Source organism: Berghia stephanieae, chromosome 2, assembly GCF_034508935.2.
Source record: "Berghia stephanieae isolate SIO BIC M18660-M18661 chromosome 2, UCSD_Bste_1.3, whole genome shotgun sequence".
NCBI classification, from domain to species: domain Eukaryota; kingdom Metazoa; phylum Mollusca; class Gastropoda; order Nudibranchia; family Aeolidiidae; genus Berghia; species Berghia stephanieae.
In genome coordinates this window covers 60,784,123-60,801,598 of record NC_088361.1, presented here as the reverse complement: position 1 = coordinate 60,801,598, position 17,476 = coordinate 60,784,123, and the positions used below count along the sequence as shown (strand labels likewise).

Below are 17,476 nucleotides of genomic sequence, written 5' to 3'. Positions count from 1 at the left end.
CCCTAATAGGAAAAAAAATTCATCCGATCTCGAGCTAACCCTAATAGAAAAAATCATGACAAATTGAATAAATAAACGCCTGACAAAAGATCAAAGGTGAAAATACAAATTTAAAGAATACTGGGGATGTAGGAGCTTTCGGAATGTCTCCCCTTTACTTAACTTATGGAAAAACAAACACCCTAGCACCTTTAATAAGACTTATGACTAACCTCTCGAGCTAACCCTAATAGAAAAAAAACTCTCGGACTGCTTTGCACTACCTTTCAATATTTAACAAATCAAAATGGCGGCCGAAAATCAAAACAATGGTCAAATTAGGAAATTTTAAACTTTCACAAATCTATCAAGGTTTGTTCTAGAGTTTTTAAAATACTTCTGTATAATGACAAATTGAATAAATAAATGCCTGACAAAATATCAACAGTGAAAATACAAATTTAAAGAATACTGGGGATGTCGGAGCTTTCGGAATGTCTCCCCTTTACTTAACTTATGGAAAAACAAACATCCTAGCACCTTTACTAAGACTTATGACTAACCTTAATAGAAAAAGAAATATCCTCCGATCTTGAGCTAACCCTAATAGTAAAAAAAGAATCAAAATGGCGACTGAAATACCTTCATGTGATCAAGTGAATATCACTATGAATGCCACGATTTGCTGAAAAATGCCAACACACATGTATACACCACACACAACACACACACACACACACGCACATACACACACACAAACATACACACAATTAGAACATACTACTACATAACAACGCTGATCACCGCTAAATCAACAACACAACGGAAGTAATAATAATACTTGATGTCATAAATAGATGACGCAAATTGACAACTTTTTACAGTGTCAAAATTAGTTGATTTTGAGAGTCAAGTGTCGTCGTTGGTACATATTTTATGATATCTGTTTGACTCAACGAACTTTCAAATTGACTTTGAATTATAAAAGGAAATCAAATTATCTGTTTATCTATCTGTAAAAAATACATTTCTAATTTTCAAATTTTTCAGTAGAGTTGTGCGCCGTATCAATTTTTTTTATTGACTCAAATAAGCACAATGTTATCCACAATGCTATATTTTTTAAAGAAAGGATATATATTATATATATATATATATATATATATATATATATATATATATATATATATATATATAATATAAAGAATATTATAATATATAAATTGAGCTGTTCTATAGTGCAATATCCACTTAACATGCTCAAAGCGCTTTACAAGGGGTCCCAGTCCAACAGCAACATTTAACATATAGGACAAGACATGACGCCTGTAAGGTGATATTATAATTTTTTTCCGACAGAGACAACGCTGTGAACGGCCAGGTACTCATTATACACCTGAGTACAGTGAGATAATGTGAGTAAAGAGCCTATTCAAGGACTCAACTATGTGCAGAGAGATGCTCGAACCTAGGTCCTTCGATCCGAAAGCGAGTGTCATACCACAAAACCACATAGCCGCACACAGGAATATTAGAAGAATATTATAATATATATATATATATATATATATATATATATATATATATATATATATATATATATATATATATATATATATATATATATTATAATATTCTTATATATATATATATATATATATATATATAAGAGAGAGAGAGAGAGAGAGAGAGAGAGAGAGAGAGAGAGAGAGAGAGAGAGAGATGGCTTTAAAATCATTTAAGAAATTTTTCATTGCAAATGTCTGGTGTGGGTGTGTGTGTGCGTGTGTTTGTGTGTGTGTGTGTGCATGTGTTTGTGTGTGGTGAATTTGCAATACGTCCTATAATAAAATATCTCTCTAATCACAGATACTATTTTCTTGCAAGTATCTGGTATGTATATGCGTGTGTGTTTGTGTGTATGTGTGGTTTAAAAAAAATATTTCCTTTGATAAAATAGCTAAGCTTCATTCAAATGGATCTAGATAAAGTATATCAAACAACGTATGTTAAAGAGTAGAATTTTAGGTGTGAATGTTTGGTGTGCGAACCGACGAAAACGTGTACGAAGTGATGAACACATAAGGAAAAGTGTGCGAAGCGATGAACACAAGGGTATTTTGGGGGGAAGAACAAACAGTAATATGACTAGTTATAAATAACTCTAGTAGAAAGTAATCGCATTCAGAATAAAGACAAATAAATGGGCTTCAAAACAGTATGTGCAGGTTTGTCCCTTCCCTATGGAACTCCCGCCTACTGTCATTCTAATTCAATCATGTCTGCAGATCGGGATTTGGCCCAATATGTCGCGAGTTGTGCGAAGATTGTGCAATTACTCTATATCTTTTCATTTTATATTGTTACCCATGTAACTAATATCTTTGTCATCCATTAGATCTGGCCATGCCTTGCAGTTATGTCTGGGGTGGACAATGGATTGAGGATTGGTGGTCGTTGTGTGCACAAGGCCACTGGGAAGAAAGGTGTGGTGCTAGGCTTACCCAGGGAAAATGCCATCACAGCAAAAGTACAGTGGGAGGAAGGAGACAGCATGGTTAGGTAAGTACGATGTCATGTTATGAAAGCTAAAGGGATATTGCACTCACTCCTATGGTCATAAGAAACGCAAATAATGCTGGTAGAATAATTTGAGTTGTAATGAACAGTGGCTTTGAGTCTTAAAGGTTCAATTGAAAGAAATGCACAGAGTTTTGGTGTCTAATTTTAGGTTTAGTTTGTGTGTGTGTTTTTTTTTTTTTGGTTTTTTTTTTGTTGGGTAAAAAAAAAATGTTTTTTTTGTTTTGTTTTGTTTTCCTTTCTTCTATTAATCAAGTGTCTTATCCATAGTAACCATCATGATTTAAGTGCTTTATTGTTATTTTTCACCTAGCTCACTGGGTGGGGATCCTGACCTCCCATAGTGGGCAGGGGGGTACATACTGTGTCTTCTATCCCCTTATATCTGTTTTCCAACTTGCAAAACATCACCTAGGTCAAAACGTTTTTTTTTTAATATGAATTTTTTCTCTCTTTTTCTCACATAGCGATACCATTCTGACTAATCTAGAACCTCTTGAGATGCCAGCATTTGATATCTCTAATCTCGATGGCTTTCAGTCCCATCATCTTGATGCTCTCATTAAAATGGCCTTTATGAAAGATGCACACCCCAGACATTCCAATCGACAGAAAGGGTCGTCTGATTGGAACAACCAGCAACAGCAAGAGCAACAAGAATCGTCAGAAGAGGCAACTGTGAATAGAATCAGGGCTGAAATATTAAAGCAGGAATTAGACAGAGATATGGCTGCAGTTATAGATGGAGACCTCAGTGCCCCAGACCATAATGCTGACAAGAAAAGTGATGCTGAGAGTGTTAGCAGGCTTGGCTGTACCTTTTCTGGACTCTCTTCCAATTCTCGTGGAAAACCAGTTTCATCACAACCTTCAAATTCAAGAAGGGATTTCAGAGCTGTTAGTGTTGATTCTGCTGACAATGACAATACAACATTTCCATCATCAAGAACTTCAAGGCTTTCAGCTGTGCCAACAAGAACCTCAGAACTTAGTTTGAATATCGATTTGGACAGACTATCTCAGATAGGAAGTCAAATATTTTCGTCAGTGAGTCCTTTGTCTCAACAGAAACCTGAGATTCAACCTTGTCTCCAACCAGAACCACAACAAGATTTGAGTAATGACCAAAACCACTTCCAAACCGAATATCCATCTGTATCTAATGCTGCAGCCGAGCTTGACAACATGGATAATGATGATAGAACTTCTCCACCACATATTATTCCTGAAGGCCCTTGTAATGAGGTAACATCTATTGAAGTGAACCAGGAAAAAGAAATTCATACCCTGAAATTTGCTGCCATGCAATTATGTGCTGTTAAGACCCTTGCTGTCCTTACTTCCTGTGAGAAATTTATGGAGTTGCTTTTGGTGCCAAGGACAAGCTCATCTGACACAAGTTTAGATAAGCAAGTTTTAGATTCACTGGTCATTCCCCTGAAAGACGAGGCCATGCAAAGTGTGTTGCGACAGATGATGAAAATCTTTGTGGCACGTTCAACTGCTTTATTTCCCTACAGGAGGGCTGTCCCTCTCTCTGAGCTTGAGAGAGCCTTCAATGTCTTCCAGGCCTCCATAATTGAATCTCTTGCAAAAGACAAGCTTGGCGTTTCAGCTTTGGAAAGTTAGTATACCCCCCTTCATTATTTTTTTGTATTTATTTTGTATTTATTAATTTTTTTATTATTTGAAGATTTTAAGATATTTGATTTTCAAGATATTTTTTGACCTTTTGAATTAGCATTTAGTCATTAACTCTCTTGAGTTCACCCTCTTTGAAAAGTTAACAAATTTGTTTGATTTTCCATGCATATGAACTCGAGAGAGTTAAGGTAAAAATAACCTAAAACTTAAAAGAATATTTCAGATTTTGAAGATTTGTTTATTTATTTTTTTTTTACTGATATTGGCTTTTATATTTTTGTTATAAATTCATATCAAAGATTTTTCTCATATATCAGAGCAACCATTTAAAAACAATTTTTTCTTATAATGCCTCTTAAAGAATGATAGTAATTTGCATCACTTCATTTCTTAATTTCGAACAGTCAGTTTTTTTCAACCTCATTTCTGCTTGGGCATGTTGGTTCCTAAAACTGTTTTATCAGTGATATGATTGTTATAATTTTGTTTTAAATTAATGAAAATTTAGAATTCCGTCATGGTCCATATTCATTTTTTCAGATGAAGTGAAAAAGCTAAGGGCATCAAACAAGATCAGAACTGACAGTCATCAAGGAGAAAGTAATTCATCAACCTCTAAGTCTCTCAGACTCATTGACTCCCAGACACCCCATGTCAGCTGGGCTAATGAGACCAGTGACCGTACCTCCTCTATTGCACCCTCTACAAGCCACCAGACTTCCATTTTACAATACATGCGGACTAGCTCTAGGTAGTAGCAAAGGACGAAAAGAACATATATGAAACTTTTTAACTTCTGCAAATGTGTCTCATATATTTGAAATATTCTAGAGGTTGATGGATGTTTTTGTCATATTGTTGTATCTGATTTGTTTCTGTGGGATTTAACTTTATCAGGGATGTCAAATGTCCGGGGTTTTTTTCCAAACCCCATTTCACACCTCGGCATCTTTTCCTGTCTCCAAGAAGAAGACCACTGCAGGCCTTTCTTCTCAAGACAGAAATAATATCTGAATTCATGACTCACAGGCCACATATACTTACAGAGAAAATGGAAGAGATAAAAAATATGTTTTTGTTTACTCGTGCGGCTATGTGGTCTAGTGGTATGACACTCGGTTTCGGATCGGAAGGTCCTGGGTTCGAGCCTCGCGCTCGTCGCATAGTTGAGTCCTTTGAAAAGGCTCTTTACTCACATTCTTTCACCATACTCAGGTGTAAAATGAGTACCTGGCCGTTAACAGCATTGTCTCTGTGAGAAAAAAAATGTAATATCGCCTAACAGGCGTTATGTCCTGTCCTACATGTTAAATGTTGCTGTTGACCAGGGACCCCTTGTAAAGCGCTTTGAGCACTTTAGTGGATATTGCGCTATATAAAAAAAAGCTCAAAAGCTCATAAAAACCTTACAGGTTCGTTTTTGGTGAGATGTAATGCTCTGCTAGTTTCAGAGTTAAAAAAAAAAATAATTGGCATCCTTGCTTTTGGGTCTTGATGATATGCAACATTAACTGTAATGCTCAGTCTGACTGAACTAGTTGGTTAATGTGAAGAAGAAAGAAGATGATCTGATGTGAGTTTGATTCTTTTATTTAGCATAACCTATTTGGTTGCATTACAATGTAAAACTTTTTTTTTCAAGATTGAGAGACGTTAAGGAGTAGTAGAATACACGATTTAAGGTGTATTTGAATAATGTTGTGTGCATTTATGTGAAATGATATATATATATATATATATATATATATATATATATATATATATATAAATAGAGAGAGAGAGAGAGTGAGAGAGAGTGAGAGAGAGTGAGAGAGAGTGAGAGAGAGTGAGAGAGATTGAGAGAGAGTGAGAGAGAGTGAGAGAGATTGAGAGAGATTGAGAGAGAGAGAGAGATTGAGAGAGAGAACGATAGACAAAGATTGAGAGAGAGTGTTTTTCTAACTAAACATTTCATGATTATACAAAATCAAATTTCTCTTCCATTTTTTAGTGCTGAAGACATGCGTGGGTTAACTCGACGAATGATGAATGTGTTAAAGCCACCCCCTAGCTACATGTCATCGACACCCACACCTCCAAGGCGTCCTCAGCCTCCCAACCCCATTCGGTCACGATCCCCTTCCCCTCCCCCACCTCCATTAGTCACCCCTCTGCTGGAGATGGGCTTTGGACTCCAGCACATCAAAAGGGCTCTCACTGCTACAGGTGAGTCAGTTTGGGAGTGACCTAGAAAATTAATCAAATTTCTGTTGACTCGCTATTTAGAAAATTAAGTCCAGATCAGAAATTAATGCCTCCACATAGCACAAAGGAATTGATGAAATCTAAAGACTTTCATAATTTTCTCAAGCAGTAGAGTGTCTAAGAGGACAAAGCCAAATTCAACTTTTCTTGCCCCTCTTCCCTTACAACATCATTGGATGACAATCTCTGTAATATATCGCTGTCATGTCTAGCTTATTGTAAATATATTATGTATTTCACAATGGATGTCTCATTAAATTTCCTTTGATGCTAAATATGGAAAGTATATTCTTTTCATCAGGGTGTTTCATAACACTATTGTGTATGATACACTCTAGAGCTTGCAGGACACAGAAGTCAAAGAAAATGGCTGATAATTTTCAACTTTACCTTTTTTACCCTTTTTAAATAATGGAGTTATATTTGCTTGTTTCCAGTCTTTGAAAATATTTTCCTTGTCTAAAGATGTTTGTAAGAGTAAAGTGGAGACATGGGCTAATACTTGTGCAAAGATATTGATGCATTTTGCAGAGGTCCGGAATCTGGTCCAGGGGCTTTATTCTCATTGAGATGTGCGACAATTCTGGTCTAGTGGTATGACACTCAACTTTGGATCAGAAGGTCCTGGGTTTGAGCCCCACTCTGAGCGGTGCATAGTTGTGTCTTTGGAAAAGGCTCTTTACTCACATTCTGTCATCATACTCAAATGTAAAATGAGTAGCTGACTGTTAACAACGCTGTCTCTTCCTGAAAAAATGTAATATCGCCTATGCATTATGTCTCGTTGTACATGTTAAGTGTTGCTGTTGGCTAGGGACCCCTTGTAAATCACTTTGAGCATTTTTAGTGGATATTGCCCTTTATAAATGCTCAAGTTTATCCTAAGCAACTGATAGATAAAAATACAAATTCCTTTCCAATAAAGGTGTGAGTGGAAGGGAAATCTCGGCAAGATCCACCAACCTGCTGGCCACTTGGATGTTAGAGCATCCGATGGAGGCCCAGCCAGAAGGGGACCTGGATTTTGCCGATTTGGAATCATCAACCGCTCATATCAGGGATGTAGGGGTGGGCACTGGTATGGTGACTGCAATGAGCCTCTTACAGGAGGAGGTTGGCCAGTGTCCATTAGCACCCTCTGAAAGGTTTGTATCATTTTTTAGTTGTTGGTTATCTTGAGACATTTCATCTTATGCTTAAAAGCATTTATAGAGAGGAGTAGTAATTCATTTTAGATAAAGGTAGATCATGATTTTAAAAAAAAGATTGATTGACTTATTCACCATTCATTCCTTTATACATCTCATCCTAATCCTGATGATCATAAATACACCACCCCTTCCATGACTACCAACACTACTACAATCACCACCACCACCATCACCACTCTCACCATCATCATCATCATCATCATCATCATCATCATCATCATCATCATCATCATCATCATCAATTGTTTACTCACCTCATTCCTGTGAATGACACATTCAAATTTAACCCTAGGGAGTTGGCTATCGGTGCACTGTCTGATCGTTTAGACAGCTTGATACTGAGTGAAGACTCAGAGGAGGAACCAGAGGAGTATGATGAATTACCAAGGCCAAGCTTGTCTAGACGGCCCAGACGGTTAGCTAGGGGCAGGAATGTTGACATACGTAGCTTCATACAAGCTGGTGAGTCTTGTAGAGCATTATGAAATATTGTGTGATAAATGTAGTCAGAATTTTATAAAAGAAAAAGATGGAGAAATCAGTCAAAAACTTCAAAATCAAAGGCTTTTTATCCTGCAAATCTTAAAAATCTGAAATTTTACATGCATAATATTTTTTGTATGTCTATGTGCCTGCAGACATTTAGAAAGCAAATCAATTTCATAAAAGCTATAATCATTTAATCATTCAAATTATGTCTTTTTTTTTTTTCAAATACCATTGTCGTGTTGACGCACTATTTTTGATCAGTTTAAAAGTATATTTACAACATAAAACAAAAGCATCAATATTTAAAGATGTCATTAAGATATTTAACTCTCAAGTTCACCATGATTGAAAATAAAACAAATTTTTTTGATTTTCCATTCATGTGAACTCGAGAGAGTTAATTCGTTATAAAGGAAAACATATTGCTTTTACTCATGTTTGCAAAGCAAATAATCTATAGAGAATATCAGTTTGATAGAAATGTATGATAAAAAAACATTTCAAGTTAAGATCCTTCTACTTCTTCTTAATCAAAACAAATTTGTATAAGCAGTACATTCATTAATTTAAGAGACTTTTTGTATTTTGACTGATAAATACAATTTATTTGAAATGTGACCTGTTTCATAAATAAATTCTGAAAAAAAAGATTATAACTTGAGTTTGTAGGATGCACATAGATTAATTACTGCAATTATGTTTTGATACAACCAAGATGTTTGCATAAAAATTGTCCTTTTTATTGTGTCTTTTACAGCAAGAGATAGAAGAAGTAACCGCCCAGAAAGACGCCAAGAAGTTGGTGAGGCAAGACCTTTGTTGGACATTCCCGATGACATCCTTCTGTTGGAGGATATTTATTCTGAGGATGGTGCAGATTTAGATGATGATTTGCCACGAGACACGGCACGTATGATGTCTGCAATTGTAAGTGTTCATTCAGAGCTTGTCTTACTTACTTAATCCTCTTCACTCCTTGTGGAACATTGGGTCTCTATGAGCATCTGCCATCTGCTTCTGTCCTTGGCCATCTACCAGGTGAGGCCTGTCGTCTTCAGTTTGTCAGACAGTGAGCACCTCCATGACTTTTTCTGGCACCCAACATTCGTGTCCCTTGGGAATTCCAATCAAGGGAATCTGGGTGGGGTTCCTGCCTCCCATGGTGGGCAGGGAGGTACTTATTGTGTCTTCTATCCCCCTATATCTGTTTTCCAACTTGCATTCTGTCTTTGTCTTGGAATGAGATTGCTTGGTTTTGTCCTGGCCCTGGTCGGGGTCCTGACTTGGAGGGAAACAGTCAAATGCATTGTTATTGTTTTGGGAGATGATATTTTTTTCCCTTGTAAATCATCTCTCTGTTATGTATTATTATATTTGTTCTAATTTATAATGTAAGCATTTGAGTGTATTCCTCTTAGTGGGGGCAGTGCTTGTGTCCAGATGAGACTTATTGGTGATTTCAAACGAAGAACATTGATGGTATGCTCTTGGAATCTACATCTGATCCCTATTTATTCCCAGTTCTCCTTTGTCTTACTTTTTCTTGGATGCTTTAATTGTAATTCTAGAACTTTTTACTGTCCCATTTTCTTCCTTTTAACTGGCGCTGATATAACCTAAATGTGTTGCAAGCGCCGTAAAACCCTTAAAAACAACAAACAAAACAATCAAGGGAATGGTGGGTGACCTTACTCCCTGGTCTTCTCAAGGTGTGACTGACCCATCTCCACTTCCTTCTCAGCTCCAAAATTGGGTGGTGAGTGGTTCTTGGTTTGACCTTTTCCATAATTCAGTTAGAAATTTGCTTTTCAGCATATTAATCTTTTCTGGTATTTTTTTTCATATTAAAATTTTTTTCTCATATAACATTGTGCTAGAAGTTAAATCAGTAATGCAACGGACAGCTTCTCATTCCTTTTTTTACTTATAAAATATTTTTACCAAAAGCACTTGTCACATGGCAGCTTTTCATTAAAACTATTATTTTAGATGATTTTTAATCAAACAAATGTATTGAAATCATTTTTTTTTTTGATGGATGCATACAGGAATTCGTTTTGAAAAGAAAGATGATAGAGAAAATGTTCCTTTTCTTCATTTTCCTCTTCTTCTTCATCTTCTTGTTGCATTCCATCGAATTAGATCAAATCTGGATTCTGATGCTGGTAATGAAATCCACGGTCCTCTGAAGGTCATTTGCATTGCCATAGAGTTTCAAAGTGATCTGTGTATTGAGACCAGTATCTGTTTCTATCCATAGCATAAAGCCCGCATGCCTGGAGCACACGTTTCCACAGCAAATTTTCACATGGCGTTTCAGTTGACAGTGCCCTCTCCTGAATCTGAAAATGAGAACCTGTACTTTTTGGTCTAGTACTCTCACAGACTCATTTTGCATGTATTTTTTATGAGCTTTATTCCACTTTTCTGTAAAAATCAGTTTGATTATGGATTTTTGCTCTCAATGGTCTGCAGGCTCTTCAATCTATTCCATGTCTTTGTCCTGCCAGTATGACTGCCTCTTCATTTCCATCAATTGCAGCATTCGCTGGAATCCATTGGATAACTCCTGTTCTGGTCATTTCAATTAAATTTAGGGTAATGCTTGACAAAGTTATTGCCTCCTATATACAATGAATCATTAATGATATATTATTGTTTTCTAACAGTGTTCTCAGATAGACCAGAATTCTACAGTCAAATGTGAATTGTGCAAGCAGGATGTCCACGACTTTCATTTTCACATGGCTACCACCCATCCAGGGTGTGGAGGTAATTGCAAAGATTATAAAATTTGACTTGTAAATGGCTTATAATCCTAGCAACCACACAGACACAATTAAACACATCTTGTGCAATTTGCTCAATTGGTTGTCTCTATCTGTTACAATCCAAACTCTCCCCTTACCCCCTGATAATGCACTGGCTTCCTGGAGAATGCACTCTGCTTGTTTGCTTGTTCAACTTGCATGTCTTTCTTTCTCATATTAATAACATTTTATCTTTACTTCATGTCACCCTACAAATTAGTCGATCAAGCATTGAAAAATGAACACCAGATAAATCTCATCTGCTACAAACTAAAAAAAAAATATAAAAAGTAAAAGTAAAAATTTTAATGACCATGCAATCAATGCATATATATCTCTGAACATAATTTATTGATTAATAATTTACATGTAAGATTTGAAAATTGTAAAAGAAAAGGAAGAAAATGTAATTGAAAGTCCTTCAGAGTCAAAAGGCCCATAGTGTTGGAGTTAGTCTCCGTTTCTACAGCTTTAAATGGACTTGTAATTTATGATTTGTATAATATAAACTATATGTATTTTTTAGTTTATGATAATTTGACTTTAGTTCTAAATGTATGGAAATTGCAAAGAGTTAGTATCCAAAGCAGAAGAATATTATCATGTAAAATAATCTGTAAGAATATTAACCCGAAATAATTTGAGATATTTAAAAAAAAATTGCATTTCAGTGAGCAGTAGAGGTTATGGATATCGTAGTACAGGAATGTATGACTGCGGCTGGTTTGATGGCTCCTGTGGTTCTGGCTGTCCTTTCTATCTCATGTGTCAAAAATGCAGGGACAGCTATCTACGAGTAAGTTGGATGGGTTTTTTTTTACCTTCAAAGTGGGCAGGTCACTTGCTGTGTCTCCTATCCCCCTCTCTCTTAGTTTTGTCCTGGCCCTGGTCTGAGAGGGAAACAGTTAAATGTATAGTTATAGTTTTGAGAGATGACATTTTGTTAATCATTTCTCTGCTATGTGTTGTTATATTTTTTGTTTTGAGTATAAAATGATCTGTAAGCATTTGAGTTTATTCTATCCTCTGCTGGTGTCCTGCTGAGACTTTTAGGTAATCTCAAACTATGTATACTGATAGTGTGCTCTTAGAGTCTACATGTCTTCCCTATTTGAAATGTTCCCCTTTGTTTCGCTTTTTTTTGTGTGCCTTTAATTGTGAATCACAACATTTTTAATTATTCCATTTTATTCCTTTTTATTGGCGCTGAAATGACCTATATGTGTCAGAAGCCACAAGTGTTGTAAAACCTTAACATTAAAACAATAGGAAGAAAAGTGAATGAATCATAATGTAAATTCCTGGCGTGGTATCTTGTTTACTTTGATAAATCCATAGCAGATGAATTATAAGTTTTGATTCAATTTCAATAGGAAAACCAGGATGGTCGAGGTATGCCAGGTGGACCTGCAGGACGCAATAGAAGTAGCGACAGGCTGTCTCCAGACTCTCTTTTACCAGTATCAGGCGCTGTGGCCTCAGATCTGTTGGGAAACCCAGAGCCCAAGAATGAAGGTATTTGAAAGAATGGTCTGCTGATGACAGCTACTACGTCTGTTCATAAGATTTTTGGTTTCAGTTTCCTGAAATTTTTTTTCTCCATAATTTTGAATCAACTGATATTATTTTATCACAAATCTCCCAACATACAATATATGTTTCCTCATCAACAAATTTTGAACAATAATTTCATTGCAGTTTTGAGAGACTTTGAGCTGGGAAGTGGAATTAAGTTACCAACTAAATTTATTAAATTTGGGCGTTCCTGAGATAATCAGTCGCATGGTGAAAAGCTTTGAACAGAGATATTGATAATTTTAGTCAAGATCAATTTTTATGGAAAATGAGTTCTCATCAAAAATCATTAAATCAACCATTTTTCAACATGTTGATGAAATATTTTAATTGAATTCTACTCCTAAATATATATATTTTTTTAAATTTTATACTTAATATCAACTCTTGTCAACTTTGGAAGCGATTTTCTCAAAATTAAGGTTTCACACCCTACCCCATGCATATGACCATAACTTCATAAAAAAAATCACCCAATTTGCTTCAAATAAAGATTAAAATGCTCAGGGGACATTGGGCTTTCAAAAAAAAAAAAATGCAAAAAACAAACAAACCGCAAAACCAAAATTTTCACCTTGCGACTGATTATGTCAGGGACGCACACAAATATTCTTCCCTTTGTGACTAAGTATGGCTATATCGAGTTCTAAATTGTACTTAACACCGACATTATAAAGGATACTATTCATTCTTATTATCTTTAAACTGACGTAACTTTGTATTTCATTTAGAAAATTTTTTTGTTTCCCCAACCCCAAACACAGAGGATCTACCAGTGTTATGGGATGAGCACCCAATGAGTTCTACAGACCACCAGAAGTTATTGTGTAAACTGGGATTAAGTGACAACAAGCAAATCCCAGATCCAGTTAGATTCTCCGAGTCTGACCCGCTTGGATCTAGTTATTTTAACCATCCAAGGCAGCTAGAGTCCAATTCTCCTTCTATCTCCATAAATGGTAAGCCTACATTTAATAATCAGAATTAATTGATGCATTTGAAGATGGGTTACAGATCTGATTAAACTTTGTTTTAAAAAAAAAAATCTTTTATTGAAATTTAAAGGATATATCTTTGTGATATCAAAACATTCTGTTGAATTCAAAACAAATGTTCGATCAAGAATGGGCCATTAATGAATTGTCAGAGAAAAAAGATGAAATTTTTAAAGATAAACCTGACGAATGTTTTTATAAAACTAATTTTTACAAAATTAGAGAGAGAAACGAAACAAAACAACAAAAAACAACAGTAACTATTGCCTGAAATCTGATAGCTTGGATAATGATTAAAATGTAGGATGTGATGTAAAGCATTAAGAGACGGTGAGTAAGTGATTATTTTTATCTCTTCATTTTGTGCTGCTCAGAAAAAAAAGGAGAGAAATTTATCCTATCACCATGACGCGCTGTTTTTATTTATGACTTTTAAACATTTAGTTTTGCTATTTCTCTAGATTTGTAATAAATTGTCATTTTGCTTGCTATAAGAAATGTCAATCAAATTGTATCCATCTTTATGGTTTATCCCATTGAAAGGCTACGAGGTTGTTTCTCATGCTTCATCCCTACCCCAATCAGTCCCCTTTGTCTTTGGTAATAGTATATCAAACCCAGATATAGACACCAGTAAGTCAGTTGTTGACCTTTTATCCATCCTTTACCCTGAATTTTCAAGGTTTTAAAATTTGTTGTTTCATTTTTATTGACATTTTAGATTTGAATATTTGTTCTGATTTGTCTGCGATATTTTACTTGAAAAATTGTTTAAAATTATGTAAAATAAAGATATATTTTTAAAAAAACAAAAAAACAAAAAAAAAACAACCCAAAAATAAAAGTAAAAAACAACAGACAAAAGCCCTTAGACCAACCAACTACACAAAACAAAAAAAACAGAAGGCAAAAGGCCAAACTAATTTCGCCATTCCCTGTGGCATTGTAAGATACTGTAACCTAGGCATCTAGGAATCACCAGTATTGTTCATGTAAGCAGATTCAGGAGTAACAGTGCTGCCAACTGTACATCAAAATGGAGTATTTGCACCTTTTTTAGTAGGTTGTACGCTTATACATTTTTGTTCCAAATTTTACACATTAAAATATGTTTCATGCTCACGATTGTGGTAATGGCAGTTCATGTAAATTTGAGAATGTAATGGCATAGTGATCATAGTTAGAAACACCCTGAAAGTAAGCCAAGATAAGATAGAACAATAATTTTTTTCACTCCCTTGTAATTTTTATGCTAAATTAAAAGCCATAACTCTATTTTGAAAAATTCTTTTAAGTGCTTCCTTATTTTCCTCTGGTTTTCAAGATTTTACTCTTTTTAACCATTGATTGTACACTTTTTTTCCATCTGGGATATGCTGCACTGGGATACTGAATTAACCATTGTAATGACTCTTCCACTCACCATCCAGCTCTTCATGAAATGCTGTTTGAAAATAGTTGCTATATATATAGATGTATTGAAACCCCTTTCACTTTGTAATCTGTTTAGATACTAGTTTTTCCATTAAGTACAAGAAAAGGTCAAGGGTTGTTTTAATTTCACCACGTTGATTTATTGAATCTTTAAAGAGAAATGCTTAACCAGAACAATAGATGTTCAGTATATTTCAAAGGCTTCAGTTAATTTCACACAGCTTAATACATTGTCATATACTATGTGACAATTCTTAAAAATTTATTGACATATTAACAATTGAGATATTAGTCCAATCCAATTGTGATACTTCAATACAAACTACTGAATAGATACATTGGCATATGTTATATTTACTTTTTCTATCTCTGTAGGGACATCAGTCAGCAGTCGGTTTTTGATGGGAATGACATCAGGTGCAATGCCCAAGGGCTTGAAGGCTGAAGCAAGGCCTAAGTCACTTGGAGAGCAAGCTTCTCTGTTGACAAAAATGTCAGACAGATTGACGGGCATTCACAGTATTATCAGTGCAGGACAGACACTAATTGCAAGGGCTGTCACCATGAAAATACTTTCTTTCTTGGCTCAAAGGTTAGAGAAAGAGGAAAATGATTAAAGTATGGACCATGGAAAAAAAATTGAATCAATAAATAGAGATTAATACACAGTATCATGCCAAATATAATACTGATTCTCATTATTTATTCAGTTTATAAATCTTCTGAATTTATTTTATAGCTACTTATATATAGAAATTGTTTTGATTTCACATGTAAAGGAATTATATAAAATGAATCCTTCAAATGTTTTCTTATAAATTTTGCAGCGTCTAAGGCCACTACACATTTCTTTTGGCTATTTTCAATACATTTCTGTAAAGTTTAGCAATTCAAATAGAATAGCCATGATAACACGAATTGCAAGTGGTGTTTTTATCACAAATTTCAATGCTGATAAGTAAAATTTCACTTCTTACATTACATAGTGGTCAAGCATGCAACTTATCTGCGGCTTTGGAGTTGATAGGTTTAGCAGACATCATGCAGATTGTAAGATTAATGTCACTGTGTGCTGCTGGCAAAATGGAACTATCTGGAAAGAATTCTCGCAATGATGAGTCCGCTCAGCATCTTAAGCATCTCACATCTGCCATTGGAGCTCTGATCGAGGAAAATCCCACTGCTTTGAAGCAGTTGATACAACTTTGTACTCAGGTAAATGCTGGATTTATTTAGTATTATCGTATTATCTTATTTTTAGTAGTTTTTGACTATAACAACCATGCTCTTGCTTGAAGAATACAATAGATAGTTGTCCAATTTATAATATTGCTTTGTTTATATATGCAAATATATGGCATTATTGTATTTATCGCGCATTTGATTGAAATATCAGTTTGAGGAAATTGTAATTCTGATTTTATTTCAGGCTCCTACCCCTCCTTTCCCTTATACATTAACAATAGTTCTCATCATTCACAGAGAGGCTTGCCCCAGACCAAGACCTGATAAATATATAGACGATATCCGAATTTACTTTTAAAAAAAGCATATTTCTCCTTTATTAGGATATCAGTGCTTGTTTGCTAGATAAATAGTAGTATAATATTGCTGCCAATTCCTTTTCATAATATAAAAACTGTATCGAATAAAGATTCATGCTAAAATGAGAAAACGGATGTGTTGCTGTTTCAGGTTTGTCATGTTTTTCTCTCTTAAATGTACAGGTATTCTAGAAATAAGATGCAAATCTTATACATTGATGTAAATTTGAAGATCTATTTAAGCATCACGGAGGTAACATGGAGGAGAGGGAATTAGTTTGTTTGAAATGGAGAGTAAAACTTTGGTCAGTTGACTGTCAGATGCTCACTTATTGCAATAATCCTTCCCAACCCCTCCCACCCCCCCCCCCATATTCCACTAACTGTTCGACCAACTCATTATTTATTTTTTGAGACATACTTTCTGCAGAATAAAAATTTACAAAGTAACTACATTGCTTTTCCTCTGACAGTTTCGTGCTTTTTCATTGTAGCAGTCGGTCTCATTTAATTTCCATCCTTTCATTTTTCAATCAGGAGTTGATGAGGGCATCCATTGGGATCAGTCCAACCACCACGGAAGATACAAGTACTTTCCATCGCTTTAACTCTTCTGTAAGAGCTGGAGAATCAACAGCTTTTGCCGTTACTCAAGCTTTGGTCTCTCTCTTAGCACAAAAAGGATGGAATTACAAGCTCCTACAGGCACAGCTCTCAGCTGAGAAGGGTAAGTGAAGATCTGGAGTAGGACAATAATGTATGAAATACTAAAAATATTGTGGAATCCTAGAAAGGTTTTTTCCCCTCTCATTTACATTAAAATAGAAATGGAGGTATTGGGTTAAAAGCTTAGATTAGACAAACTTGTTGCCTCGTGTCATGCTGGAATAATTTGTATTAAAACAACTACAGATTTTTAATAACCTTGTCATTTTGATTTAAATTTACTCTGCCATTCTATACTTTGCATT

At 35.1% G+C, this 17,476-nt stretch overlaps 1 protein-coding gene across 6 annotated transcripts in view; it reads left to right on the top strand.

The window, feature by feature from the left end:
* LOC144965271 (putative E3 ubiquitin-protein ligase HERC1) overlaps positions 1–17,476 on the top strand; it is a 127,770-nt gene that overhangs the window by 53,518 nt on the left and 56,776 nt on the right. For all 6 annotated transcript variants that reach the window (XM_078900435.1, XM_078900432.1, XM_078900434.1 and 3 more), the window contains exons 41-54: positions 2,378–2,541; positions 3,027–4,183; positions 4,744–4,954; positions 6,194–6,408; positions 7,373–7,592; positions 7,951–8,120; positions 8,905–9,074; positions 10,817–10,919; positions 11,629–11,753; positions 12,331–12,472; positions 13,297–13,491; positions 15,337–15,553; positions 15,948–16,176; positions 17,043–17,232. In XM_078900435.1, coding sequence (XP_078756561.1) covers positions 2,378–2,541; positions 3,027–4,183; positions 4,744–4,954; positions 6,194–6,408; positions 7,373–7,592; positions 7,951–8,120; positions 8,905–9,074; positions 10,817–10,919; positions 11,629–11,753; positions 12,331–12,472; positions 13,297–13,491; positions 15,337–15,553; positions 15,948–16,176; positions 17,043–17,232 — 3,508 coding nt within the window. The remainder of the gene's footprint in view (positions 1–2,377; positions 2,542–3,026; positions 4,184–4,743; positions 4,955–6,193; positions 6,409–7,372; positions 7,593–7,950; positions 8,121–8,904; positions 9,075–10,816; positions 10,920–11,628; positions 11,754–12,330; positions 12,473–13,296; positions 13,492–15,336; positions 15,554–15,947; positions 16,177–17,042; positions 17,233–17,476) is intronic.